Here is a 16,694-nt window from a genome sequence, read left to right as displayed (position 1 = left end):
CATTCCTCAGCCATTTGACACAAGGTTCCTTTAAAATACTTTTAATCAATCTGACTCTGAGCTTCTAAGCGTCCTCAAAGCAGTGCGTTTTAAAACGTGAAACACGGAATTTATAACAAACCCACTTTAACAACTTGGCACATTTGCATAGGAAAAAAAATGTGTTTCGATGTTTGATGAATTTACATATTTCTCATGAACACAATTCTAAAAATAAAAATAAAAAAATAAACCAAAACAAAACATCTACTTAGACTTGTATCATCACTTTACTGTTGTCTGAAATTCGTTTTTCATTTTGTTACCGTTAGATTACTGGTCTTAATTTTATACATCTATGTATCAATTTATTAGTTTTTTAATTAAAGATGGCCTGGAGAGGTTTCTTTTTTTTCGTCTTCCTCTTTTAACAATGATCAAATTAAATCAAATGTACAGTAGAAGAATTTTCTATGTGTGTGCTAAAATGGAGTGAAAAATACAGTGATGAAAATAAAAGCAATAATAATCAATAATCAAGAACAAGAACACCATCTTCAACAACAATACTAGTCACTCTTCTTATTATTATTATTGAGATATCAAAATCGTACTCCAGAGATCAAATTTAAATTACAAAATACACAAAGTTTTTGTGCTGTTTCATTTGTTTCATTCTGTACACTTTCTAATGCCAGATTCTTTTTATTTTTATATCTCAAGTTAGTATTTGTATCATCATTATCTGGCAGCCTTGTTTATGCCATTCAATTAGAAGTTTGAAGTTATTTTACTGTGTGAAAAGGACATTTTAACAATTAGCAAGATATATGTATATTTAATTGATTATTGTTAACACCAGTATGCGTCTAGCCTACGATTAAGTCATTGTGTTTCGCTCTTTGTATTACATTACAATGTTTATTTTTATAGACGTAATTAATGCAACATGAATACGGTACTTTATCAGGGGAAAAAAACTTAATAATTATGATGATGATGATGTCATTCATATCATTCATTATAGTCGTCTTAGTTCAGAATGTATATTATATTTTGAGAGTGAGAGTGAGAAGTACATACGTGCGCACGTACAGACACAAGCGTGCGCGCACACACACACACACACACACACACACATGAATGGGCGTGGATACCACACACACGTGTGTGGGCGGTGGGGCTGGGCGGTGTATTCAGTGTGTACAAGCAGTGTTGAGTAGTCAACAACAAGGCAGACAGACTGAAGACAAGCACGCGTCAAACATCTGCAAACCGTGCAGGCTGTTGGTCATTCCCTCTCAAACCAACCAAGACCAAGACCTAAGAGACATGCACTTTGATAAAGGTGAGTCCATTTCAATCACTTTTTCACTGCCATGAATGGACATCTAACATGTCATTCCCACCCAGTGATTGTTGATGTTACTTTGAATCTTTTACTCATGACTTCACTTTCTTACTCATAGCTTTAAATACTGGTTCTGGATTTTAATTGACATTTTCCAACAATTTCTATAAAGTATGTTTAAGTAATGTAGTTAATGTGTACACTCGGCAAGGATAGACCTTCTGTGTTTGCATGTGCTACCGGTGTTTGGCTGAAATACAGAGATTCTCTGTCTTTTTTTAAATACATATTTCCATGCTCTCTGATTCTGTTTGACCACAAAATGAGGAAATTGGTAGAGTGCTGCTTGTTTCTGTCTGTCTCTTTCTTTCTTTCGTTCGTTCGTTCTGTGAGGAGGGAGCACAGAAGAGAAAGGTCGTTGGAAACCCCGTCTTTCCTCCCACGCACATGACTCAGTGTCCAGGGCTTTCCACGTACCGTATTTGAATATAGCAAAGGGCAACCCAAGACTAACCCAAGGATCACGCTCCGAGTCCCAATTATATGGACAAAACAAATTGTGACAACTGGCTCTTACATCAACTGTCAAGCCGTACGGCCATCCCATAAACAATTGTACAAAAATATTTTGCTACAACATTAAGATTCAAAGTGAGTTAAGGGGTCTATCGCAATCGCTCATTACTTAATTAATTATGTAAGTATTTGCCCTGTGATTGACTGGTGACCAGTGTAGTCTGCGTTTGTCTTTTTGCCAAAGTCAGCTGGGATAAGCTCTTGCTCCCCGTGACTCTAAAGAGGATAAGGAGCATAAAAAATATGATGGCTGGATGTCTCAGAACTTGTGCTCACATTGTGTATGACATCCCAACCGACTTCTCTGAGCTGCTGCGGACCGTAATAGGTTAACTCTTGATATTTCACTTTGCTTTGTTTTCTATTCTGTGACCTGTTGACATTTCCACGTAAAGATCAAATGTCTCACAGTGAGTAATGTGTAGTAGTACATCAACTCAAGCATGAAACTCATGAGTCATTTAATTGACCTTTAGGGGGCATATAACACAACCCCACAAGGACCTATTGTTGTAAATTTGGAGCTAGAAGCAACAACTGATTTAACAAATTATTCGCTGGTTTGATTTCTTTATAATATTTGAGGACACACTGAGAAAGAAAAGACAACAGTCACCATGAGTTGTTATGTTTATAGACACTCACACGGATCTTTTTCAAAGCTTTTAAATGGATTTTTTTAAATGGATGGATTTAATTCTTTTTTTTACGAATCCACACATGGTCAAAATTGCACGAACGGTTTCAAATATATAAATTCTGAAAAGGAGGTATTTCCAGAAATGGTGCTGAAGGCATGGACTTATATATGAATGGACGAACAATGCCGCTTACTTGCTGTCGGGGAAGAGAAGACACCAGTGCCTCTATAGTATTATGTTGCCACTCACTCAGCCCACCCAACTTAAATAGAATTATTTCTGTGCGACACAGTCTTTGCGGCAAAAATGCTACCGTGTATGGAATTCGGTTGGACCACTAAATCTGGGAGGAGCACTACATGCACATTTCATCTGTAAGAATGCAATTTATAATGCTCTCTTACAAGGCATATCTGAGTGCTACTAAAAGATTTGTCTATATCATGTCAGCACCATCAACAATGAAACGAAAGGGTTGTGGTGGACTGGCACGTTCACGATATTGTATGGCAGGAGGGAATTCCAAACAATGAGTACAAGGCAGGTGAACAGAACCTTTTTCATACAGTAAAGAAAAAAAAAACCCCGAAACCACAAAAACCCTTTGACATCTAAAATGAAGTTCGTATTTATTTTACTTTTTTCCGTTTCTGCTGCAGACACCACCTGGAGGGTGCGATATGTCAGCGTCTTCGCCATATTGGATGCGACCATGATATTAGCCACAAGATTTAAAAAAATTACCTGCAAATTGGTGTTGGAATGGCTTAAGACATTCGAAAGTATTGGTTTATTTTATACATCACATGAGTTCAGACTGTGTTTAAAACGGTTCATACACCTCCAAGTAAAAGGCATATTCACTGTTTCATCAATGTATGATCCAGCACTCAAGGCAAGGTGTCTATGGTAATAATTACTCGCGCTAGGCAGCATTCAGGCTGTTGACTGCAGGTGGCAATGCTTGTTGTCAAATAGAATACGTACAAGTGTCAGGTTTTGCGTGATGGTAGGTAGAAGGAGCAGGGTGGACTGAGTACCGGTAAATTATATGAATAAAAAATACAAACAGCAGTATACTGGGAAAAAAAACCTTACTGAACTACTCAAACAAAGTCCTGAAAAATCATAAGAAACCGAAGTAGCATAAAAAATAAATAATAATAACCTGACAGAGAACAAAATGTGACGGGGGGGGGGGGGGCACACATACACACGATGATCCAACAAAGATTGATAGAACTCACGAGACAACAAGAAACACTTGGACAAGACACAAAGGTTTGAGGGAGTCGACTGGTTAACACAAGGGATGACAAGAACAGGTGGAGACAAAACCAAATGTAATCTAAACAAAAACATAACAGCAAGTAGCTAAGGGATCATCAAAAATATGGAGCACTCTCGTGGAATAATAACCTCAGCGGACAAGTGAATGTGACAATGCTTTGACGTCTAACTGTGTGTGGTTTCGCAGTCAGGAAGATGTGGTTTGTGTTTCCGCGAGTAAAACACAGGAAGATACAATAGAAAAGATATAGGAAATCCCAAGGTGAAGGTTTTCTGTTAAACCTCACATGTCTTCCAAATGGAGCCTGTGTGTCAGATCATGCAGTGGAAACTAATGTGTGACTTTTTCCTCTTGTACTCACCTGTCAAAGGAAAAAACAACCAGAGCACAACATAGATCAATAGATAGATCAATGATATGAGTAGAGTTCTACATAGAGCTATGTAACATTCAAACCCGGAACCTCAGAACTGTGAGGCATACTGGCTATGCAAACCACTACTTTTCTGCCTGCTCTTTGACACGACAGTAGAAGTGGAAGTGGAAGTAAATTCAGCATGTTAACGGTTGTTGCCACACAGCGCCAAAGGAGAAGCCATGCTACACCCTGCCCACAGTGAAAAAACTATTGGAACAGAAGAGGAAGCGAGAGACGTCTTCGGGGCTCACCTCCTACCCTCCAAACACAACTGGTCTCGCTGGTCACAGCATGCTGACTGTAAGAAAGACAACTCACAGTATCTTAGTAGTTCGTAGTTCAGTATTGTGTACCGTCTTACATGAGATGCCTTTTTTCCTATAATTCCTCTCACAGCAACTGCAGACTCCAGAACAACTGACCTGCGCAGGTAAGACTTTGATAATTCCTGTACAAGAATATCCCAAATATCTCAGAAATAATGACCTCATTGTCTGGGATTCTATGTGAACGTATTTGTGAAACACCTATATTCAGTGTACCATTTGTGGAAATTTCCTGAACCAAGGCAGAAAAGAAAGCCAAGAAAAAGCCTCATCATCTGCTCTAAGGAAACCTTTACTATCAACTGTAAAAAGTGTTTAAAAACTTTATAATCAAGTTGGTGTCACTAGAGCAGTGACTCCCAAGTTGGTGTCACTAGAGCAGTGACTCCCAACCAGTGTGCCATTGCACATGAGTGTGCCGTGAGAGATCATTGGGTGTGCTGCAGTAAATAATCTGCTAATTGTCTCCACAAAACACAAATTTATTCCGTTTTCTATGCGTGTAGTGCGAAATGATTCAAGTACGGTTCAAAACGGGAGTGGGAGGATTCTATGTGGATCGACTCTGTGGGATTACGATTCAATTCAATATGGTACGGCTCAGTTGGAGAGGGGTATGATGCAATGACTTGTTTTTTTTGTCAATTTACATACATTTTAATGAACCTGTCAGTTCTACATATGTGGTATTTCCTTATATATATATCCAATTAAAGATGATTCAATATGCAATTGGGTATATTTTAAAGTGGAACTTGCATCAATCAAAAAATGATTTCCCGATACAAATTGTTTTTTTTTTTGTTCCACCCCTATTGTTGAAACATGTGCATTGGTGCACTAAAGGTTAGGACACACTGCACTAGAGATGACTTAGCAAACCTTTTGACAACATCAAATATAATAATGATCGCGATGATGACGATGTGCGTGGTGCCTGGAATTGCCGCATGTCAGAGGTTTGGTCTACACATGTCATATTGCACACACTGAATAACAAGCAAGTGGCCAAATGTTAAAGAGCATCAAGCCGCTGTGTCTACAATTACTGCACCGTACCTAGGCCTCTATGTCTTTTATTCAGGCGCATCAAGCAACTATACAGACATGCCAGCTATGACACGTGGGCAGTGGGCTCCAATGCAAGAGCCTGCTCTCTCTTATGACCCCAATCAACCTGGACCAAGCTTCCCTGTGGGCTATGAGGTCCCAATGGATTCAGATTTCAACTTGAAGCAGCAGCTTCAAGGATTTGTGTCACAGTCCTATGTGAGGAAAATTCCTTCTGAAGCTGGAGTCTATTGTGAAAGCATTTGCATGAATGATTTCAAGTTAACTTTGAGCCAGTGTTCTTTTGAGCAGGACTGTCTGATGGAAGCTGCAGATCAGGGCGCGGCTTCTACTTGGCCCCCTCTGGAACCAAGTCAGGCCCTTCATTCTACTTTTGGGTCTTGGATGGATGCCGGGACACTAGAGAAGGCCAGAATGCTGATGAGAGACATGGACTACAGTAGAATCATTGGCCAGGATGAGGACGGAGACACGTGAGTAGTCATATGTGTGTGTGTGCGTACATTTAACTTGGGATTTAAACTTTACCTTGAACATTTGGAGGACTGCTGTGTGTTTTGAACCACGGGAAATACTGTCTCAATTGATGCAAAGAAAAAAGTACTTGTCAAAATATGCTTGTTATTTTTTCAACCTCTGCAGATGACAACACAATGTAAAAAGATATAGTGATCTCATGCCACTTTGTACTTAAGGTTTTGTGGCTTCAGTATTTTGAGGGTGTTTTTTTTGCCTATATTCATTTAAAAATATCCATCCATCCATTTTCTGATCCGCTTATCCTGAGAAGGGTTGCGGGGTAATTAAAAAAAAAATATGATACTGACATAATGGTGCACATATAGCTGGAAAAATGTGTTGTTTCGTGTTGATGTGGCTTTTTATGTGTTGTAATTTTTTTTTAACAATAACTTTTCTTGATTAGTTAAGCTGCGCTCCATCCCCTTGCCGCACTCTGGAGCAATGTGCCCCAACTGTGTGAGAACGTGTCATCCTGCTCCTCAGAGATGGCACAATCATTAGGGACACATTGCTGTGGGGCAATGGGAGGGGGCATAGTGGTGGTTCGTAGCCTTGACATGATCAGCTCAGGCGATGACAGCCCAAACTATAAGCTCGTTTAGAGTGTTTTTCTTCACTTGAAAAAGACCAATGTCTGATTAAAAAAAACAAAACAAAAAACCTTAAACCTATTTAAACTAATCAGAAGATAAGATTAATTTCATCGTGCTACCCATCACTTTGCTTTTCTCCAATTTAAAAACCTCAGTGACACCGTCGGTCACAAGCCAAGTGAGAGTCTCCTTTCGCCACCAACACGGGTCTTTCCCTCTCTCATGTGACGTGTCAAATAAAAAGTGTATAAAAACACAACCAATAACAACTTCTTCTTCACAACCTACACATCAATGTGCACTGTTTTATGAATGACTCTTTATTACTATTTTGACACTCTGATAAACTGTCTGAGTATGTTGACATCTGGTAATCGTAGAAACAAAAACAAAAGTCGTGAGTCATACATGGAATATAGTCACCTCTTACAGGAAGCAGGGCCGAATGAATGAGTTGAAAGGCTTCCAACACATTTACCGTCAATTGCCACAAATAAAAACTCCACAGAATAATTGGAATTTCCAAGTTTTGATTATTATATCGATTTGTTGTTATATTTATGATGATAATGATGATTTCTTAACGACAGTACTGTGTACTAGTGTTTAGCCCGTCTACCTCACAGTTCTATGGTTCAGAGTTCAAATCTCAGCCACAGACTTCCTATATGACACTAGCACGTTCTCCCTGCGCTTGTGTGTGCGCTTCCTTCGCCAATCCAAAAACATATACCGGTATGTATGTCTACTTGAATACTAACCAATACTAAACTAATCAGTCAGGGCTGCAAAAGTCAGTTGGGCTAGGCTCCAGCTCACCTACGACCCTCAACTGGACAGATGTTATAGATAACTGATAGGAAGATAATTTCACGACAAAGTGTTTCTATTTTACAATTAAAAAAAAAAATCTGAGTCGTGTTCAAAAACTTAGGTTATCCAGTATGTTTTTGCCTAATTTGTTTTTTGTTGGTTTGATTTGTCAGCATCCTGCATATCTACACTGCTAAGGGTCTCAGGGAGTGGGCCTTTGCTGCAGCAGAGAAGCTGAGGGATTTAGAGAAGCTTGATGCTAAAGAGCACAAAGGCAAAGTATGGGAAAAAAATCATTTTAATACATGGACATATACAGTACTTCACTTGAGAGCATGCATGTATTATATAATTTCTTGATTTGTATTTACAGACTGCCTTACTGGTGGCGGTGACAGCAAACCAGCCAGACATTGTTGAAGATCTGTTGTCATTTGGAGCTGACATCAACGCTTGTGATGTCAAAGGACAAAGTGCTCTTCACCTGGCCGCTCACGATGGCTTACCGAGGATATTGCAGGTATGGGACTAAACCACTTTGGACTGATACTGGGTGAAAAATATGTAGTGCACCAAATTGTTGGAAGTTGTTAGTTTTTATTGTGTATGAAAAATATATTTTCTTTAAGTCTCTGATGGTGTGGTGGTACACTCGCCTGATTTGTGAGCAGGCAGAGTGGGATCAGTTCCCACTCAGTGTGGATGTGGGTGTAAATGGGTGTTTGTCTCTATATGTGCCCTGCAACTGACTGGTGTTCAGTTCAGGATGAAGTCTGCCTTCTGGCCAGAGTCAGCTGGGATAGGCTCCCGTGACCCTGGTGCAGATAAACTATGTTGAAAATGGATGGATGTTTGCTTTATTACCCCACCTACTACCCAAAGTGAGCTAGGATAGGGTATAGCACGCCCACAACCCTCGTGAGGATAAGCGTCTCATGATAATGAACAGATGTTTCTCTATTCTTATGGGGGGAAAAAGGAAAAACAAAGGATTTGTTTTTTTGGAAGACAGGGGAATAAATTGGAGATAATGTTTTTCAAGATTTCTGTGTAGATTCTTAGTTGTCCGGGCCAAGGTAATGCACAATAGTTTAATCGAGGCAACTGAACTATTCGTGTTTGTTGAAGACATTTCGACTTTAATCCAAAAAGGCTTCTTCAGTTCTACATTTTATAGGGAGCCGCCCTATTTATTCCTTATGCCAAGTGAACATGAACACAGCAAAACATAAAGCTACTAGAAGCATATTTGCAAGGGATCTCGTGCTTGCCGAGCTCCTATTTGTACACAACATCAATGAATGACATTTTATTTTCCAGATAATTCTGACCAACAGGCCCGCCGTCAACCTCGAGGCCAGAGACTTCGAAGGTAATGTCTCACCATATAAGAACACAATAGAATACATTCTCACAATTGTGTACAATACTAAATTTAATTATGCAATTGTAACACATCAAAAGAAATGAACCTCTGTACACAAAAAAATGTAATGACGTCGTCACCGGGCTGGTAAACATGCAGAACGAGTCCGTGTGAAGAAACTCACGCGAACCTGCCTAAACAGCTGACTTTGCGTTGCACATTTTGCCATCAATAAGTCAGATTTCTAGTTCAATGGTTGTTCAATTAATGTTTTACACCACACTTAAAAAGTTAAAGAATAATATTAATAATATAATATAATATAAGAATAATATAATAAAAAATACTTATGAGTGAACACAATTCTTGTTTTTCCCTTTTTACTGGATGTGATCTTTTTGTTCCACATTTTGACCTCATACTATCTATGTAGCTGTTACTATTACGGACATTGACTTGATTTTTGTCCTAGGTATGACCCCCCTCCACTGTGCAGCCATTTCTCATTGTGTCACCATGAAGGCTTTGTTTGCCTGCGAGATGGCGGATGCGAACCTGCAAGCCAAAGCTGCGGAGAAGCTCTCCTGTGTGCAGGTGCTTCTCAACGCGGGCGCCTCACCACTCAGCCAGGTGGAGTACAAATGTACCTCTGTTGCAATAGTGTTACACTATTTATTTTATTTTTTTTACATTTGCTGAATCAAATGTGATTTCATTTCATCTGAGGTTGTATTTGAAAATGATAGATTAGTTTATCAAACACTCTATTCATACAGCAATTCACGCAGTTAAATTAGAATACAGTGCAACCACAGCGTTCGAACATAATTTTTTCTTGTGAGGTGTTCAAAGTCTGATTTGTTCAACACCAGAAATAATGTAAATAAGTTTAGTTCGTTCCCAAACTCTAAATACAGGAAATTACAATGTTAATTCCTATTGATTTAAAAACTTGTAATCCCTGGATTCAAACAATAAGAAATGCAGTTGAAATTGTCGATTTAGCTAAGCTATAATGGTTAGCAATATTCATAGCACACACACACCATTTTTGTACTTACCAATTATCTCCTTCCTCAAATCCACTGCGGTTTGCATCACTTTCCCTTTTTCTTTGCTGCCGGTCGCAACTGCTGTCTTTCTTTAGGCCCATGGCTAAAATAGTTGTACTGGAAAAAACAAAACAACAATGATATTGAGAGGCACTTGCAAATGTGATGAACCTGTTCATGCTATGACTGCCTGACTAAAAATAGCCAGTGGCTCGTCTCGGCCACTGTCCATTGTGCATTTGGCATCGCTCGGTTTCACTTGGCTACGTGCATTAAGCTTTTTTTATTCTGATGTTTTTGGAAGAGTCGCGAGTCGTTCGAATTCCGGGATATCTAATTTATAACCTATCTAACGCAATGTTATTAATTTTTGAAAAGGCTTTTAATAGATGCATATGTATCTTTGTTTCTTCCAGTGACTGTTGTATTAAAAAAGGGGAAATACCAAATCCAACCACAATGATGTCATCGCTTTCATTTTCTTTCTAGTCATATTTACATGTTCCAGCACAACTTAATGTGATTTTGTTGTGCTCCCCCACCCTCCATCGCATCGCACACCCGATCTCCAAATTGCAGGAAATCAAAAGCAGCAAGACAGTGTTGCATTTGGCTGTGAAGGAAGGGAATGTTGTTTTGCTTCACTATCTGTTCAGCATCCCCATGCACAATGTAAAAGACTTTGTCAACATGAAAGTGAGTTTCCCGCGTTTGGTTTCATTGTGTAAAGTCGCTGCGTGGACAGTGTATCTCAAATCCCAATGTCTGCTTCAAGGCACATGGCCACACGGCTTTGCACATGGCGGCCTGTCTCCATGGCAACCCCCGACAGGAGGAGATCCTGCGGCTCCTACTGAGTAAAGGAGCTGATCCTAGCATTCGCAATATGGAGAACGGCCTGCCGGCGCATCTTCTCCAGGGTGGCCCGAAAGGGGAGCAGGTGAGCTACATTCTTCATTCTATTTTTTCCCCCATCTACATTTAACCATTTATTTAGGATTTATTTTTCCCTCCTTGGTGAATGACCTGGCCTATCTGTTTTAAAAATCTAATGTAGCCTCCAGTTCTACATCCAGTGGCCTTAACTTGTCCACATTGGAATTTCATGTGCTCAAGCTACAAAATGTAGCACCTAATTGTGAAGTGCAATGAAAATGACAAATCTGAAAAATACAAATGCATTTGCCCCCCCCCCCTGCCCCCCACACACATACACCCTCCTTGCTCTGACACAGATTGCAGATCGATAGTTACTAGCACATGTCAACCTTCTGTTGCGTCCTTTAAGTGTTGTATTAGAAAAAGGAACTGCCCAGATAAAATCCAACCCACTGATGTCATCTCTTTCATTTTCTTTCTTGTCTTCACTCTGTTTCCACGTTCATGTGATTTGGTTATGGTTTCACAAACACAAATGTATTTTATTGGGATTTCGTGAGAAAGAGCAACACAACTTGACACATTATTGTGAAGTGGAAAGATGATGATACATGGTTTCTGTGTGTTTGTGTGTCTGTGTGCGTGCATGTGTGTGGGTGTGTTTGCAAAAAATGTGCCATGTAAAAGTATTAAATGGCTTTTTACTCTGAAACCCCAAAATAAAATCAATTGACGCAACTTGCCTTCAGAAGTCACCCAATCAGTGGGTTGTTAGAAAACAGATGTGAAAAAACAGGAAGCCAAAGTAATACACTAGCCAGATCAGGGATACATTTGTGGTGACCCCTCAAAGCAAAAAAAAAAAAAAAGAGCTTTGCATGACAGCCAAACATGGAAATCATTCAAATAAGTATTTGTATAATTAATGTAATTTGAATTATAAACCAATTATTTTGTGATTTCCTCGTTTGTGAATACAGTACACAACAAAGGGATAAATAACAAAAACTTTTGAGACAGTCCAGTCTCATAAATTTTATTGACATCTGATTGTTCTGTTGGAGTCACGCTCAAAGAAATGCCAAAATAAATTCTGTAAGGGGGCTATAGAATTTATTTTTGATTTCCTCGCTTGATTTTCTGTTTTGATGCATTATTTTCCATTTTTGTAGTTTCATTGAAGTAATCGTTACTTTATGTTTTTTCTGAGGCGGTAAGGATCGCCTCTCGAGTCGAACGGAAGGAGTGTAGCTCTATCTAGTGGATGCATTGTATATTGCGTTTTATAATCCAGTGTGTCAAAATATATGAAAACAATTCAATATAGGCCATTCGTTGAAGGTGCGCCTCATAATCCAGTGTGCCTTTTAGTGCGGAAAATATGGGTAATTAATTAAAAAACGGTATATGTAATATTTAAATATAAATCAAACATGTACCACTAAATATCTATCCTTTCATCCATTTGTGGGTTGTTTTATTCCCAACAAAATAAATTACTAAATTTGATAAATTATTACAGATAAATAATTTTTTATTAAACAAATAGCTCAGTTAATTCAACAATAATTATAATATACAGTATATTATATTCATAAAAGGTGGCCTTGAGCCTGTACTTTGTCCACTAATGGATCTATCACATGATGATTTCAATAAAATGCATTTACTTTTGTCGTTGTAACATGACCAAATGAGGAAAAGTTCAAGATGTCGGGATACTTTTACAAGCCTCTGTGTCTTTCAGCTCAAACACTTGCTGAAGAAACGTAGCGCTTCGACTCGCCGACGTCTGGTGGCCCTACAGGACCAGGAATGATTGAAAGTCTTCTGTTAAGAAGGGAATTCTTCCCATTATATCAAGGAGTGAAAGTCTGATGGTAATTCACGTTGGATTTTAACTCAGAAAACGATTCACCATTTAGCTGCTTTTCAAGAACAGCAAAAGTTGATATTTATGATGTTTCCATACTAATTTCTGTCAAGTGTTTGTACTCTTTTTAATTTAAAAAAAATCATGCAGTTTGGAATATATTTAAAGAAAAACAGACTACACATTTTGATTGAAGTCCTTGTCATCTGCCACAACGTCAGGCACGCATGCACAATCTAATGTCATCCAACAGAAGAGCTAAAATGCCAAATGCTAATGGAGTGCACTGTTTGATTCATCATTCATTTTGATCATACGATAGTAAGTCAAGACAATTGACTCACCCCAACGCTCACATTTTGTGGAAATTCAAGATTGTGTCTCAAATAAGCAAACCAAAATGAATTATTATCTTTGTAAAAGGCAGATTTTTGGGTGACATTAGATTGTGTATAAGTGTCTCAGTTACAGGGTTAAAAATTGTGGCTTTTTTCCAGAAACTTTGATTTCCATGAAATCAACGGTCTGACCTGGAAGAGTCTTTCTCATGATGATCGCATTGACCATGGCAGCTGTTGCTGAATTCAATCAGCATATTTACTTTTGTTGGCATTGCTCATGTTGAAAATGAGCTAACTGAAAGACTCGTTCCTGTTCTGTATGCATCATACTTGTGGATGTAACATGTTTACTGTGTAAAACTACATTGACTTGTGTTTGTTTCCTGTCTTAGAACCAAAGCATGACAAATTCACACATTAACAGTACAGTAGTCTACTCTGACTCGGAGTAGACTACTACCTAACTACATGGTCTAAATGAGTCATAGGTGTTTGGGTTGTTCTCGTGAGTCTTTACATAAATTAGCGGCGTGGGGAAATTGAGCCACTCACAGAAAAGTTGTAACAATGATGACCTTTACTCTTTAGGAATCCACAACATTCACTTTCAACAACAAAAAATTCCTGACATTTTGATTGTCATGACCAGAGACCACCAAGAGGTGTCAAATTTACTTTTGACTGTAATTTCAGTGAGAGAAATAAAGGTTGAGGTCTGTGACTCATGTATGTTGTTTTGCGTGATATTTCAAATTACCCTGAGTATGTAGTTGTTGCTTTTTTGGCAGACTTGTCCACCAACTTGTTTTACGGATCAGATTTTCAAAAAATGCACTGGAAGTGCCATAAATAGTGACACCTTCACCAAGCCTACCAAAAAAATGATTACTTCTCTCCTATTGGCTATTTTATATACATTTGTGACTCGTTGATACATAAATACGCTTATTTTTGTTAATACATTTATTTCAAATGACTACTTTACTGTATGTTGAGCAACTACCTGTTACCATCTTAGCTTCGCTAATGCTAAAAGCGTATTCGGAACTTTCTGTGCTTCGTCGGCAGAAGTTTAAAAAAACAGTGTTTTTTTTTCTCCGAGGTTAATCCTATAGGAAGTAGGGATGTGAATCTCAGCACTGAGGACAATTCGATACACATCACGATCCACTGCCAGCGATGCGATACTTAAACGATACATGGAATTTTCTGGCGATACGATGCGATACGTTTCACCGTCGTCACGATGCGATACGATTCGATACACATTAAGTTCAAATCAATGCGATCCGATACGATACAATGCAATTTGTTGCGATATTGTGCAATTAAACATGATGCAAATAAGCAAAGAAAAAAAGCTTTTAAAAAGATGGAATTCAGTATGGTATTACAAAAAGGATACCACTTTATTCCTTATAAAGAGTAGAACTTGTAAAACAACTTATTTAAGCCCTTTCACAATTGGGTTTTGTGCAAAGAAAATGTAAACAATTTGGCACCTAAACACAAACAGACTCTCACTGAGTGTCTTATATGAAATATTCATATATATATTCATTCATTCAGGGTCGCGGGGGGGGGGGGGGGGGGTGGAGCCTATCCCAGCTGTCTCCGGGCAGTAGGTGGGGGACACCCTGAATCGGTTGCCAGCCAATCGCAGGGCACACAGAAACGAACAACCATTCGCACTCACACTCACACCTAGGGACAATTTAGAGTGTTCAATCAGCCTGCTACGCATGTTTTTGGAATGTGGGAGGAAACCGGAGCACCCGGAGAAAACCCACGCAGGCCCGGGGAGAACATGCAAACTCCACACAGGGAGGCCGGAGCTGGAATCGAACCCGGTACCTCTGCACTGTGAAGCTGACGTGCTAACCACTGGACTACCGGGCTGCCACAGGTTAATGTAACACTCTAAATTGTTCCTAGGTGTGATTGTGAACGTGAATGCTTGTTGGACAAAAGGCAGACGACAACCTGGACTGGTTGCCAGCCAATCACGGGGCACATCTGGAGACAGACAAGCATTCACGCTCACATTCACATGGTCATGCAGCGGGAACTGAACTGCAGGGGGCCGAGTGAACCAAAGTTGATGACTTTTGATGGCTTTTTTTTCCTTCAAAAATTGGTTTGGGTGATTTTTCTTTATCTTAATGACTTGTGCGACAGTAGTCTTTAAAAAGGTGTACAAATTTGGTCGTAGTACAAAGAATAGAGGAAGACAAGCAGTCTGGACAAAATGAACTTTTGATTCCTTCCTGTTTGGCCTACAAATGTCAAGTATTCAAAAGTGTAAGCGAAGAGAACAGTTTTGATGATTTTTTTTTTTTACCTTGATACTTAATATGTTTTCAGTAATCTTTAATAAAATGCAACTTGCCTGAAAAATAAAAGCATAAGGGACAAAATGGTGCAAACCTTTTATTTAGTGTCTGTCTTTAGTTACTTATTATACAATGATATAATTTAGGTGGCACGCTGGCCGACTGGTTATCACGCCCACCGCACAGTGTAGAGGTGAAGGGTTTGATTCTGGCTCCGGCCATTCTGTGTGGATTTAGCATGGTCTCCCCGTGCCTGCGTGGGTTTTCTCCGGGTACTCCGACTTCCTCGCATATTCAAAAAACATGCGTGGCAGGTTAATGTTCATTCATCTTCCGAGCCGCTTGATCCTCACTAAGGTCACGGGGGTGCTGGAGCCTATCCCAGCTGTCTTCGGGCAGTAGGCGGGGGACACCCTGAATCGGTTGCCAGCCAACCGCAGGGCACACAGAAACGAACAACCATTCGCACTCACACTCACACCTAGGGACAATTTAGAGTGTTCAATCAGCCTGCCACGCATGTTTTTGGAATGTGGGAGAGAAACCGGAGCACCCGGAGAAAACCCACGCAGGCCCGGGGAGAACATGCAAACTCCACACAGGGAGGCCCGGAGCTGGAATCGAACCCGGTACCTCTGCACTGTGAAGCCGACGTGCTAACCACTGGACTACCGGGCCGCCTCTCATATATATATATATATGAATCTATAGTGCAAGATGTCCACCCATCCACTGTAAGTGCAACTCTGCGCACTGTTCAGCGACACAGTAATCTCACTTCTCACTTTGTTGTACACATCGGGAATATGTTTGTAAGTGAACACAGACCTGTCTGGTATTTTATACCTGGGTTCCAAAACGTGCACGAGCTGTCTGAAACCCTCGTTGTCCACCACGCTAAGGCTGGAGGTCTTTGCATATGAAATAAGCAGTGGCCTTAGTTATAGCCATTGCGCGGTCACAGTGAGTTGCAAGGGGACTCCCAAAGTAAGAGGCGATTTTTTTCTGATCCTGACCTGGTTTACCAAGAGTTTCTCCGGTGTCCGACGAGGAACTGGGCGGGGAAGCGGGAGGGAAACTTGTCGGTGATCTGGTGCCATCGGTTTAAGTGGGTCTGCATATTTGTGGTGCTGCCGTTGTATGGCTTCTTAGTGCGACATTCCTTGCAAATTACGGAGGTTTTATCAAGCTTTCCGTCTTTCTTTTCGAAGCCGTAGTATTTCCAAACATAAGATTTGAATGTTGCGGCTGCATTAAATATAGTAGTTT

The 16,694-nt window shown here is 39.8% G+C and overlaps 1 protein-coding gene across 2 annotated transcripts; it reads left to right on the top strand.

Annotated features, from left to right (window-relative positions):
- Positions 1 to 1,092: 1,092 nt before the first annotated feature.
- LOC127601472 (NF-kappa-B inhibitor delta) lies at positions 1,093 to 13,817 on the top strand. Of its 2 annotated transcripts, XM_052066749.1 has the most exons (12): positions 1,093 to 1,327; positions 4,420 to 4,556; positions 4,653 to 4,686; positions 5,667 to 5,851; positions 5,945 to 6,126; positions 7,755 to 7,860; positions 7,955 to 8,101; positions 8,902 to 8,953; positions 9,420 to 9,577; positions 10,579 to 10,695; positions 10,775 to 10,939; positions 12,626 to 13,817. In XM_052066749.1, the coding sequence occupies exons 1-12, from the start codon at positions 1,123 to 1,125 to the stop codon at positions 12,695 to 12,697; spliced, it is 1,560 nt and encodes a 519-aa protein (XP_051922709.1). In that variant the 5' UTR covers positions 1,093 to 1,122; the 3' UTR covers positions 12,698 to 13,817. The 2 variants fall into 2 exon arrangements, with proteins under 2 accessions (XP_051922709.1, XP_051922708.1); XM_052066748.1 differs by having other exon boundaries at positions 5,667 to 6,126.
- The last annotated feature ends 2,877 nt before the right edge of the window (positions 13,818 to 16,694 follow it).

The sequence above is a fragment of the Hippocampus zosterae genome, chromosome 5 (genome assembly GCF_025434085.1).
Source record: "Hippocampus zosterae strain Florida chromosome 5, ASM2543408v3, whole genome shotgun sequence".
Lineage (NCBI taxonomy): Eukaryota > Metazoa > Chordata > Actinopteri > Syngnathiformes > Syngnathidae > Hippocampus > Hippocampus zosterae.
Note: the sequence above shows the minus strand (reverse complement) of the source record. Positions and strands in the feature narration are given on the sequence as shown.

What these genes read in the sequence shown, in the direction of transcription:
- LOC127601472 (XM_052066748.1), top strand. Translation starts at nt 1,123, where the DNA reads ATGGGCGTGGATACCACACACACGTGTGTGGGCGGTGGGGCTGGGCGG. An exon ending in AGAACAACTGACCTGCGCAG is followed by an intron (nt 4,687 to 5,666) that starts GTAAGACTTTGA and finishes TCTTTTATTCAG; the next exon opens with GCGCATCAAGCAACTATACA. An exon ending in CGAGGCCAGAGACTTCGAAG is followed by an intron (nt 8,954 to 9,419) that starts GTAATGTCTCAC and finishes TTTTTGTCCTAG; the next exon opens with GTATGACCCCCCTCCACTGT.